This window comes from Polypterus senegalus, chromosome 2 (assembly GCF_016835505.1).
Source record: "Polypterus senegalus isolate Bchr_013 chromosome 2, ASM1683550v1, whole genome shotgun sequence".
Lineage (NCBI taxonomy): Eukaryota > Metazoa > Chordata > Cladistia > Polypteriformes > Polypteridae > Polypterus > Polypterus senegalus.
The window spans coordinates 283,601,204-283,614,590 of record NC_053155.1 but is presented as its reverse complement, the minus strand read 5'-3'; the positions used below and the strand labels follow the sequence as shown (position 1 = coordinate 283,614,590).

Here is a 13,387-nt window from a genome sequence, read left to right as displayed (position 1 = left end):
AACTGTGATTAGCCTGCTTGAAATTAAAAATAAACTGTGCTAAAAAGCCAGCAAAACAAATGAAAATTACACAACCAACTTGTTTTGTAAACTACAAAAACAACTTCTACTTGGTTTTATGGTTAACTCAGTCAGGTGCTGTAAGAAAAATCCAGTAATGCCACATTAATTTCTCTCATACGGACATTTATTATTAATGTTAATAATACCATACCATACCATATTTATTTGTTGAGCGCCTAAAAACACAGCATTACAACTGACCGAAGCACTGTACAGTTACAACAAGCAGGACTAAAAGCAAAATATTAAAAACAAACATTAAGAGAGAATTAAAACAGAGATACTAAAAACAGGTCAGGGGACCAAATAAAATAGAGAAAATAGCAAAAGGCAAGTGGAAAATGAAACAGGTTAAGAATTAAAAGCCAATGTGAAGAAGTGCGTTTTTAGGCGAGATTTGAATGTGGTGACTGAAGCGGCTTGCCTAACCACTAAGGGCAGGGAGTTCCAGAGCCTGGGTGCACAGACGGAGAAAGCCCTTTCACCACGAGCTTTAAAACGTGCCTTGGGAACGGTTAGGAGCAGCTGATCTGCGGATCTAAGAACACGAGGGGGATTGTGACAATGGAGCAAGACACTCAAATAATAGCAGTATCAGACATCCAGTGAGGGCTCTAACTGGACTGGTTAATTACTGTGATAGGCACTAACTCTATCAAACTGTGGATAAGAAAACTGATGAATGATGACAAACATTGAATTAATAATAAAGCATGATGCATGGCAGGATGTTAATTGAACACATCCCATTTTGAAGCTGTTGTGTCCTCCAGGAAATGAGCAGTTTACTCTCTTGAGGGTGCGTAGCATGCAGCTGTCCAATAGAGTAGTTTAAGTACCTCAGACTTTTGCTAACAAATCAGATCAGAGCAGACAGTAAAATTGACCTGCCACAGTAACAGCAAAAGTCCTTAGACAAATTTATATATTTCCTAGTCTTTACAAATCATTTTCCTTTGGTATGGTCCAGGGGAAGGGGAGCTGTGAATAATATATGCTTCCCATATGAGCTGTGGTGACACAGCTGAGCCCTGATTTCTTTTTATCTCTATTATATTAAAAAAGTTTTCTGTCATGTCTGTTTTATTCAGCCTTGAACACTCCCCTCCACACCACCCTGTGACACTCTCAGTGCTAACGTACCTTTCAATGCAGTAAAGGCAGAATGCTGAATTTCAGATCTCGATAGAAAAAGAGAAGCAATAGCTAATAATGAACATCAAAAAAAAAAAGAAAATTAACAAAAAAGGGCTGCATATAATAAAAATCAAGAAAAAAGCGAAATAGTTCAATAAACAAAGAAGAGAAAAATATCCTCAGCAATATATGAAATGAAATGCAAAAAAGCAACATTTATAGAATGTAAATTAGAGGATTAAGTTATTAATAATATTGTTTTTGATGAGACGTTAATAATTACATTATGTTTTATTATGTTTTACTTTTTTACTTCTACTTTTACTTTGTACTACTTTTTATTATTCATTGCTATTTAAAATAGATGTAGTGAAATACTCAAGTTTAACTGATTTTCTATCTATAATAACTAAGGACCAAACTGTCTTCCTCCCGCACACCACATACTCTTCTATATGCCATTTCTTTAAATACAATTGCTTTCACTAATAGAGGAGTGCCCCCCAATGTCCTTCAAATGGCTCAGCTGCAAGATGGCACCCTTGGGGTTGGCCAACTAAGCTAGCAGTGGCAGAGCCCCCTTATTTTATTTATTTTTCTTTTTGACTCTCGGGTCAAATATTCAAAGATTTCACTCCTAGAAGAATCTGTTGCATGTTGATTAATATATGCAAGTAAATATTTCATAGTGCTCTGTACACATGACAAAAATTACCATATAAATCTATATACCAATATAATCTAGGGAAAACACGATTTTTTTTAATCCCATCCTGATACAGAATATATCACCAAACTTGGTCATATTAGTGAGTCTGTGTTGCCCTTGTTTACCAGTATACAAATGTTTTGAGATTTTTTTTAAGTAAAGAAGGGAAAAGTTTTAAGATAAGCTAGTTATTTCAGGTTAGGAAGACAAAGATGGTTTAAGGTTAAGGTAGTTATATTCACTGATCATGGTGTGGGAGATTGTTGACATGTTGCATGTTAATTAGTATCCTGTTGCTCTTAGCTCACTTGTCGCACAAAATGCACTATATTTTAGAGATCTGCACAGTACCGATTTTTTTGGTCCTGTTCTTGGCATCTACTGCCAAAGTTTAATCCCATTCCCAGTTGCTCCAGACAAAATCTAATCTCTTTTCTGTCCTCTCTCACCCACTTTCTCCCATGACCTCAAAGGGTTCCATTCTGCTCCTGACCCAATTTCCTACTTTCCCCTCTATAAGGCACTTGAACTGGGCATTTACCCTAAGCAGATTCTTAAAATAGCATAATCTATAAGGGAAAAAAACTAAATCATAGCAAAGATATGTAGAAGTAAATCTGTATACAGTGGTTTTATTTTTTCAAAATACAATCTGAGCTCATATATTGATAAAGTTTTCAAAAAATAATTAAGTAAAAAGATAATTGATAAAGGCTGACCAGATGTTCTCTTTCTTGGCGATGTCCTGTTTTGTAATCTAAAATAGAGGTAGTAGTTATAAAATCCGAAAATTTGACTGTGATTTTGCTTTATATACAACAGATATATTATTTGGACCTGCATTCAGTGTAACTTGCATTTGTTTAAGGAAAAGCAGACATGGTAGCTTGGCTTATGTGACAGCCAGAAAGGCATAGCAGAGCCAAGTTACTATTCAACACCAACCTTTAAAAGTACAAATGCTTCCAAAAAAGGAAAGATTTGTGAACCCACCTGTAACCAGCCAGAATATTCATAAGAGTTGATTTTCCAGCACCTGAAGGACCCATGATTGCTATAAGTTCTTCACTGTTAAAGCTCCCAGATATCTTGTGTAGTAATGTTTTGTGATCTACAAAGAAGAAATTGATGAATAGAATTACACTAAGAATTATTGCACTAAAAAACAAATGTTGATTAAATTAGCCAAGAAAAAATAAAGGAATAAACTTGGCTGATATAAAAAGCAACAGCTACAGTTGCTACAAGACTGAGATCAGGAAATAAATGGCACAATGTCCTCATGTACTCACAGAAGTATGAGAATTACTACTTAATCCAAAAACACACAGGGGAAGACTAAAAAAGACCCACAAATAACCAATCAGACAGACAGGGTGGCGTGACATCTTTACTAGCTAAAAAGGAGGCTGCAACGCTTTTAGATTACTTTTAACCTTAAAATGGTTCTTTTCACATAAAACATACCCTTTTTCAACAAATAATGATTGTGTTGCTTGGCAAATATTCATGGTGCTTGTGAGTATCCCTTTTTGATTCTGCAGTTAGCTGTGCTGTATATAACCACATCTCATTCTTGAGGATCTTCATTATCTGGTACTCAGCAACTTATTTTTTTAGACTACTCACAATCCCAAGTTCTTCACATTAGTTCCAACTTTAACTGGCTTGACTATTTTCCTCTGACACAAAATATCTTATAAAGTTTTAGGCTAAAAAAATCTATAGAAGCTAGCAGGGTTTCCTTTTGCACCAACAACTGAGCAGGAGAGGTTACTAAAGAAGAAAAATATGTGTAAATAAAAGGAGACTCCTACTAGTCAAAAATACAATATTGTAAATGAGATGGTTTTGTATTTTTGATGGTTGCCTTGAAAAATGTATCTAAAATACATTAGTCAATACAGAACATGACCTGTCTATTTATGTGTGAAATGGCTCTGTGACAGTTATATTGCTTGACCAGATATCATACGCGACTGTGACCACCAATTCAAAATGGAACAAAAAAAAAATGAATGGACAAACGATAGCGGAAAAACTCATCAAGATGAGTTCAGCTCTCTCTACCCTAGTTGGTTGCCTTGAGTATGAAAGAATCCGAATCAAAGTGTTGCTAGTTCAGACAGCTGCAAGGGATGCTAATGCTTGTCCTTGTTGCAATGTAAAGACCATTTCGATATATGCCAACATTAAGGATTATCTATTAAGCCATAAAAAAGAAGCCCCCTTTTTTGCAACATCAGCAACAGCTTCTGCAGAATTGTCTGGCAGGGAAAATGTCATGTGAAAAAAAGTTGTTGCAGCAATGTGTGGAAAATGTTTGTTCTTTAAAAAAAGAATTAATCATCTAAGGAGAGCTAGACAGACAATGGTTAGTTGTTATCAGCAATATTAAGTAAATATTATCCATAACTAGTAATAGAGCGTGGAAAGAGAGAGAGCTTTGAGGAGCCCATGAATGTGGTAGAAGCAGTCGCCTGAGAGTACGCAGTATTAAACGCCTTAGAAACATTTTGGGTTAATTTCTGTGGCTGTCACTGCTGCATTGTTTGAAAAGCTTTGCAGTATAATGACTTCTACACCGCAAAAAACACATAAGCAAAGACTAAAAAATGAAAAACTGAAGTAAAACAAAAAGCAAAATGTACTTGCTAAGAGTTCTTAAAATAAGTTAAAATAATCTTAAATACAAATATCTTGATTGTCCAATAAATCTTACAAAAGAAAAACAAGATTTAATGGCTTGATAAAAACCTTTGACTTGCTTAAATTTTGTTTTTTGTCACACTGTGGCAGTTTTTCTTTTTTTTGGAATGGGATATTGTTGGGGCTACCTGGGGTGGTGGTCCTCATTTTGAAAATGATGAATTAGAAAGCCTAAATGGGGTGCTGAGAACTTTGTATTCACCAGAAATGGATAATATGTCTGGGTTGTGGAAAAAATATAGTACAGGAGTTAAAGAAGCTTGCACATGTTCACAGCACAGTTTTTGTGGACCTTGGCTTATGACCAAGTACCTAGAAGTATTAAAAGTTGATATCAAAAAATTCAATTCTTCCATAGAACTGCAAAGCTCACAGAATGAGAAGATGAACAATCCAGAAATGTGAACCTTCTACGCTCAGGATTTACATGAAACCAGTAAGGCAGTTTAAAAACCAAGGGCATGGTGGGGAATTCCCTCTCAGTTGGCCTGATAATGCCTGAAAACAGATGATAAACTTTAGTTAGCTGTGAAAATTGAAGTCAGATATGCCCTGCTCAACTTGTTAACATTATAATCATCCTAACTGATTATGTAAAGTGTTGGACAAGATCACAACCTTGATTTTTAGTGACTAATGTGCTTTTTTAGAAAATATTTCTGTATTTACTCAATGACTTCCAGCTTCCTGCAAACTTAACTAGGATATTATGGGTAGTACAAAAGAATATGGACAGATTTTTGTTGACTGGAGTTTAAGTTGCTCCAGCTTGCATACCTGCTGTTTATTTACCAATACACTAAGTGTGAAATTATTGAAAGTAATGAAACATACATAATGTAACATCAGCACAAATAACAACCTAAAAAGTTAGTAAATAGTATTTTCTAATATATTTAAATTTTCGCAGGAATACATTTTACGTATACAGTTTACTATAGAAATTCACCTTTCTTCTTCCACCATGGCCCCACTGGGATGGAATACAAGAGGTCCTTAAACTCAATATTAACTGGTGGTCGTCTGGGAAGGTACGAAAAGAGAACTCCCGGGGGATTATCTCCAGTCTTATTCAAATCATTGCCATCTACAGGTGTCTGGATGCTTCCTGCTTCATTTGGCACAGAATTTTCAATAGAAAGACACACAGATTTCAAATCCGCCATTATGTTAGATGGACATGAATCATTCTATAAAGAGAAACAACAATCCAAGTTACAGACAAGTTGTTACATTACATTTAAGTTAGTATTGATTGGCACCTTGTATTTTAGGTCTATTATGTCCAATATCTCCTGAAAAAAGTTGGCAGTGAAAAAGAGCTGGTCTATACAAACTTAGGGGTTTGATATAAAGCAGCATACTAGTATCATTGTGGAAAATTTACATTCCAGTCCTTCTTAGGATTAAAATTCCTTCTGGTTGTGAAGAATTATGTTTTTCCTTATTACTGTAAGTATCTTTGTAGTTGTGTTTTCTAACTTTTATTTGTTTCTATGGAAAAGTTTTTTTTTTTTATTAAACACCTCCCCAGTTGCAGGAGGTGTGATCCAGTGTGGTCTGATGGTTGACATCATTAGCGTGATGCTAGTATTACCAGCACAATGCAGCTCCCAATATCCGTGATTGTATTCAATTTCATGAAAAAAAAAAAAATTGGTTCTTGTTCTTTTGGTATTCTGAATCTTTATGTGCCCCATTTCCACTACGACTGTTTTGAATTTAGGCTGAAGTCATTTAATTCTACTTGTCTTCGTGGCTACAGACCCAGCATCAACTTTAATTCACTCCCCAGTTCTGTTACAGTGTCTCCTGTACCATTGTCAGCCTCAAGTCAGTACAGGATTAAGCTGGGCTAACAACTAACAAAGGAAATGTGTGGACATAGTTTTAAAGCTGGAAGTTACAGTGACACAAATATTGGCACCCTTGTGAATGATTCAAATTAATATGATTGGAAGAACTATATTAGTTTTGCAGTGAAATTAGACTCACCTACAGTAAATTGGCAGTAGTCAGGTGAGAAGAATTAACCAGTGAATAATGCTTTAATGCTTAAATACTTTCACTTTCATTCCTTATTCCTTATCAATGCTGAAGACAAGAGAACTGTCAGAAAAACTTAGCAAACTTACAAATGCAAAAGGGTGCAAGACATAATCCAAGATTTTGGCATTTATGCTTTCATACTTCACAATGTTAGAATAGGTTTGCTGCAAAAGGGACTTCAAAAACTTCCCAGTATGTGGTGGGAAGAGGATGTGCTGAGATGATGGAAAGTTTAATTCTTTAAAAATTGGTTACAGAGGCCAATGAAGACACAATGTTTGCTGGCCATATCACAGCATCACTGATGGTTGAGCATTCGTAACTATTGATGGCTAACAAAAGTAACTAGGTTCTCACTAGGTGCATTTATTGCAATATGAATGTAATCAATTGCTCTGATTACATTAGGAGAACTGGACACTGCTGCAAATTGCCTTTTTTGCCATGTTATGTTTTATATTTGTGCACCCACACCATACAGAAAACCAGATGCAGTGCCTTACCAGTCAGTTAATTGCTTCCAGCACCGCAAGCACTATGGAGTGAAGCTCACTCTGGATCACTCCAGAATAGCTGATATAAACTGATGAAATATCAAAATATCAAGAGAGTTTTTAGGCCAAATACGTAGCACTAGCCCTTCTAAAAGGGAGCTAAAATACAGTCTGTACATTATATTCATCATTTTTCGTTTTTTTTTTTTTGTCACATCAATGCACATACTAATAGTGTCTCGGTTATACAAGTTATTATAAACAGTCATCATTTAGCTGGTTTTGCTGCATTTCCGTGCTTGATCAAGCATGTCATAATTTGCAGTTTCTTCGAAATGTTGCATACACATGGGTCAGAGTTGCCATAAATAAATGCATGTTCCCCAGTCAAGTTTTCTTTCTTGAGCTTCTTTCTATGCATACACCAGTTTTAAAGATGAGGTTGTTTATAAAGTTGCCCAACCTAATGCTGCATGTGGAAAGTAGGTTCCATTCTCACTGGCCGCATCACATTCTGGTACAGCACATGCTCAGCTCAAACACCATAAAGCATTGCAGAGGGTGACCCCCAGTTGCCTATAGGTAAGGACAATATTTATAACACTCGCTGCTTTAGAAAGGCACACAGTTTTATTGAAGACCTCAGTCATCCTCCACAGTTGCTTTTCTCACTCCTTCCATGTGGAAAACAGTGCAGGGATCATTGGTACTTGCACCAGTAGATTCAGGGACAGTTATTATCCACAAGGGAAAAAGATACTGAACAGCCAGACAAAATAACAAATGTTGTAAAAAAAAAAATATTATAACTTAAAAAACACTTGTATATATGTACTGTATGTATACACACAAAAATATGTATACACATAAAAAACAAATACTTGCAAATACTAAATCTGTCTATATCTATATATATATACAGTATATATATACAGTATATACATATAGTATGTTTATATATACATATATGAACATGGAAAAGGAAAAAGAATGTGACGCTATCTATCTATATACATATAGTATGTTTATATATACATATATGAACGTGGGAAAGGAAAAAGAATGTGACACTGCTGCTAACATTTGTTCCATCTATCTCCCTAGAGTACAGGAAGAAAATCTGGCGGAAGACAAAAGAGAGGTCACTGCCTGTCCCCTTCCAGTCTCATCAACAATTAAACGAAACCGCCAGAGGAAGTGGGCATTCACAATTGGACGAACTTTGGAGGAACATGGACTTCTAAGCCTGAGTTTTTTTTATGTATAAATTTATACATAGCTACACATATACACATATGTGTGTCACATAATATTTATATTTGTGTATTTTTGTTGAGATTGAACTATTGCCAACTATTCTGAGGAGTTAAGTGAGTAACTATTATTTCACTGTTTATACTATGTACATTTGACAAAGTAGAATTTGAACCTAAAGCATCCAGTAAAAAAAAATGTTCTGGAGTAGGTGCCTTATTAAATAGTCAGGCCAAATGACATTTAGAGTAAAATGCAACACTCTAAATTATTAAAGTGCTATTCCTGCCTCAGAAACAAGGCCAGCCAAAACAAATCTGTAAGTTCTACTATATCATTTAAAAATGTGTACATTTATAATTGTTTCACTGTTTTACTTTATCCTTAAGATAACCATATCCCAAAACCCAACTGTACATCCATCCTTTTTCTAACCCGCTGAATCGAATAGGGTCACGGGGGTCTGCTGGAGCCAATCCCAGCCAACACAGGGCACAAGGCAGGAACCAATCCTGGGCAGGGTGCCAACCCACCGCAGGACACACACAAACACACACTAAGCACACACTAGGGCCAATTTAGAATCGCCAATCCACCTAACCTGCATGTCTTTGGATTGTGGGAGGAAACCGGAGCACCCGGAGGAAACCCACGCAGACACGGTGTTTATTCTAAATTGGCCTAGCATGACCGAGTGTGTGCTAATTAAAGCTCTACACAGCATCTACATTTTGTCAAAAGCTGGTTACTTTTGCTTACACCTAGATGCTGCTGGGACAATTTTATCATTTAAGCATAAGCACTGTAATATCTATCCATTAATTTTCCAATCCACTCATCTAATGAACTTTTGGAGTATGTGTCTATCCTTGTAGCACTAGGCACAAGGCAGAAACCAACCCTCTGTTGCATGGTCTGCCACGCTGCCAATTTTGAGTTGGCAAATAAATCTTGTATGGTATGAAAAGATAACCAGACTACCTGAAGAAACATCTGTACATGCAAATGCACACAGGCAATGTCTGGGGCTGGGTTTGAATGCAGGAATCTGGAACTGTTACACCCCAGCATTGACCACTGCATCTCCATTACTGACAATTATTATTATTTGTACTGAAAAGTTAATGTGGTGGTATGGTGTAGTGCTGATGTTTTGGTCCTGGTTGCTCCCCACAGTCAAAATATGAAGGTTAGGTGGATTGGCAATGCTGTTGATGTATGTGTATGTGTGTGTGTGTGTGTGTGTGTGTGTGTGTGTGTGTGTGTTCACCCTGTGATGGGCCGACACTTGTTATGAACTGATACTGCCTTGAGTCCATTGCTTACTGGGGCAAACTCCTGTGCTCCTGTTCCAGATAAGTGAGTTTAGAAAATGGATGGATGTTAAACTATTATGCTATTATTGGTAAAGGGCTTAGTGACATACCAAAAATTAATCAGTTTAACTAATTTTGCTCATGTCGGCATGTTCAGTAAATGCTCTCTCCTACAGCAGACTCTAATGAGCTGTCTCCTTAAAAAACAAGAGTTCCCTGTCCCAGTCACAATATCCAGCCATTTTCTTTCACGTCATCCCTCCCTTACTCTTCATTCAAAACAAATGCAGCATGCCAGCACAAGAATACACAAGTGATCAAGCTGAACTCTAGTCAGGTAAGGATGATTCATATAAATATTAAAATGAGCCTGTATAGTAAGATGAGTGTGTCAATCATCTGGTTGTATTTCACTTCTGCAAACAGGATACTGAAAAAACAAATGTCAAATGCAAACTCTTTGTTGAAAAACTGTTACAGCAACTGAACAGAACATGAGCAACTTGCTTTATCACTTGTACCTCAATCTTTTTTTTTTTAACTTTCATTGAATTTATTTAAAGCATTTAACATTTCATATAATCAAGTCAAACTTAGTAAAACTAAATTCAATTCAACCCCCACCCATGAGAAAAAGAGAAAGGCCAACAGCCAGAGTAAAACTTTTAAAGAGTAGTATACAGGGAAAGGAGTCTTTCTACTCAATATAAGTGCTTAATGTGAAATATTGTTGATTAGATCCTGCCAGGTTTTAAAAACGTTTTGGACAGATCCTAAAAGAGAGAATTTGATTTTATCCCAATTTCAAATAGTATATAACATCAGCTACCCATTAACTTAACAGAGATGGGTTAGGATTCTTCCAGTTGAGCAAGAAAAGTCTACGTGCCAATAGTTTAGGTTAGGAGTGTTTGTGGCACAAAGGCTGTCTGATTGGCATGCAAAGATTTTTGTCCAAAATGTTGTTAATTTGGTGCACACTGAAATCATGTGGCCCAGTGAGGCTGGAGCTTGATTGCAACGTTCTCAGGTTGGAATTTGACCCTGGAAACATTTTGGACAATTTTAAATGAGTAAGATCTGCTTGATAAAAAATTTTAAGTTGAATAACTGAATGCTTTACGCATATGGAGCTCGAGTGAATTCTGTGCATGGCTGCCTTCCCCTCCTTTTCTGAAATATTGAGTGACAGATCTTTCCCCAATGTACTCTGGGGTAGTTTATTCTTATGTTAAGTTTTTAAATAATGTATTATTCTTGCCAGGGCCAGATTAAGACAAAATTGGGCCTGATGCTGCAGCGCAAAAAAAAGCCTATTTTTTCTCAGCATTGGTTCATTTGTATTCGACACTCACTGTACATGCGCACTCAGACCAACTAAGGAACCTTAATTGCTTGCGACACAACCAGCCAGCCTTTATTGAACATGAATAATAATGACGTAGTATCGTAACAACTCAAGATTAACATCAAACTATGGAACATCAACATTCAATAGCAATTGTCTGAAAAGTGCAGAAAAATGCAGAAAACCTAACAATGAAATACACAAAACTTCGCAATTCTCTTATGAAACTGAGTAAGAAAAAATGAATTTGCAGAGACATTGGGTCAAAGTGACTCAGTTCAGGCTCTTGAGGGTAAACATTTGTCCACGATTTAAATTTCATAATAGACCAGAATCCTGTAGACGATTTTAAAAATTCTAAACATCCATGCCAGGCCCGCGGGCTGGCTTTTAGTTTTACCTTTACAGATAACCATCGATTTTTACTGTACAACTAACTTTCAAGGTGAAAAATGTACTACATGACACTTACCGAACAATAATAAAGTGGCAAGAATCCCCAAGATATTGCAAAAAACGCAGCTAAATTACTAAGTAAACTGTTTAACGTAAAATTGATAGCATTAATTTGAAATCTTCAGTAAACAAACACATCGACATTATAGTTACGTCACAGCGCAAAGAAAAATGGTAACTGTAAATTTCATTCTAAGAATTATTTTGAGGTTAATATAGCAAAGGAAAACTGTTCAGCTTCTGGAAAATTCTCGTCTGTTTTCATCTGGGCCTATTTCAGGAATGGGCCTAATGCTGCAGCATAAATAGCGCCCACCTTAATCTGGCCCTGATTCTTACCTTATATTATTATATTGTTCTAATCCTCTACTAATGGACCTGATGCAACAGCCAGTACAGTCATCCCCAATGACATATATTTATGGACACCCCAGATGATGATCTACATAATTGTATCCTCTAGGTCTTCAGGACATTAGCTGTTCCATACGTTCCAAGGATGTTACTGTAACAGTTTCAAATTGTTCTCTGGTTCCTGGTTCTATTACATTGCTCCTTTCCAGCAACCGGTAGACAGAGCAGAGAATGAAATTGCCATTTACATCACCTGCTTCCACCTGTTCAATGAGACAGCAGATGCCCTGTCATATCAACTTCTCATTCCCAGTCTTTAGCGCTGAGTGAAAATACTTCCAACTGGTCCAACATGGCACCAATTGGTGACACCCTTGCCCCACCTCTTGATGCTGATTGGTCATTTGATTAAATTCAATGTTGGCATGATTAATGCATGGTTTTGAATCACAATATAACATGTCTCCCTTGCTTTCAGTTAGGACACACAATCTATGGACATGAATTGTGTATTTTAAACTGACATAAAAATTGTGTGACTGTAGTGAAAAGCAACTAATCATCTGGTTGATAAGTTTTGTAATTATGACATGATAAAAACTCGCCAAAACGAAATGCAGCACGTGCATGTGCATTGCACTGCCATGAACCTAACATGTCCAAATGTGTTTAAATTTGGCACCAATAATCTTCCACAATCAACCGCCTAACCTGTCACCATCAGGCACAAGAATCCAACGAAACAGATCCAGTGTACGGCTAGATATGCACATACATGCACAAAAAAAGTTAGCCAGAGAAGTTATTGCGAAGTAAATACGTAGGGCCCATTTAAAACACATTAAGACCTTAAAGTAACATACCATACAATACAGAAGTAAAATAGATCTTTAACGAGTTGCTTTCCCACTGAAGGTGTTCCGCAAGCGTCAACACTGTGGGAACCCTTACTTAAAACAGCGTACCTGAATACAACGAGGTTTATAAACATACAATAAACGCCCTCCGTTGTGTCCCATGATGCTCAATCTTGCGTCAGACACTCAAAGTGTACAACATTACGGGAAGGGCGCGCATTCTATCGCGCATGCCTATGCCCCCAATGGCCCGGCGCTACAGTTCTTAACGGCAGCGTAGTTCAAACGTCAGTTCGCGTTAGCAGCATGTCTACGATGACCAAGTTTACCCATTCCTTTTCCCGCTGTTGCTGACCTGAGGGAAAAACTGGGCTTCGCTTCGTAGTATTACGTTACTCTCAAGAAATTGATACATCGAGTCGCAATAAACGATGGCGGAGTGGACGGTCTTCAACTAACCGAGGAGGATATAATACTGTACGCACACCCAGTGCTGCCAGAAGGGACCCCGGAGCTCGTGATCTTGAATTCGTTTAGGAGCCTTTAACAATTGTTATATGGAGACAAAAACGCTTCTTTTAACGAAACAGGGAGTCGGTACGTCTTCTGTGATTAGGCCAACTGAAACACGTGGTCGAAGT

The 13,387-nt window shown here is 36.9% G+C and overlaps 1 protein-coding gene across 1 annotated transcript in view; it reads right to left on the bottom strand.

The window, feature by feature from the left end:
- abcg1 (ATP-binding cassette, sub-family G (WHITE), member 1) overlaps positions 1 to 12,907 on the bottom strand; it is a 69,879-nt gene extending 56,972 nt beyond the window's left edge. Inside the window, exons 1-3 of the mRNA XM_039746500.1 lie at positions 12,855 to 12,907; positions 5,568 to 5,808; positions 2,903 to 3,020 (exon numbers count right to left, since the gene is read on the bottom strand). Of these exons, the coding sequence (XP_039602434.1) occupies positions 2,903 to 3,020; positions 5,568 to 5,784 (335 nt within the window). The 5' untranslated portion in view covers positions 5,785 to 5,808; positions 12,855 to 12,907. The remainder of the gene's footprint in view (positions 1 to 2,902; positions 3,021 to 5,567; positions 5,809 to 12,854) is intronic.
- Positions 12,908 to 13,387: the final 480 nt, after the last annotated feature.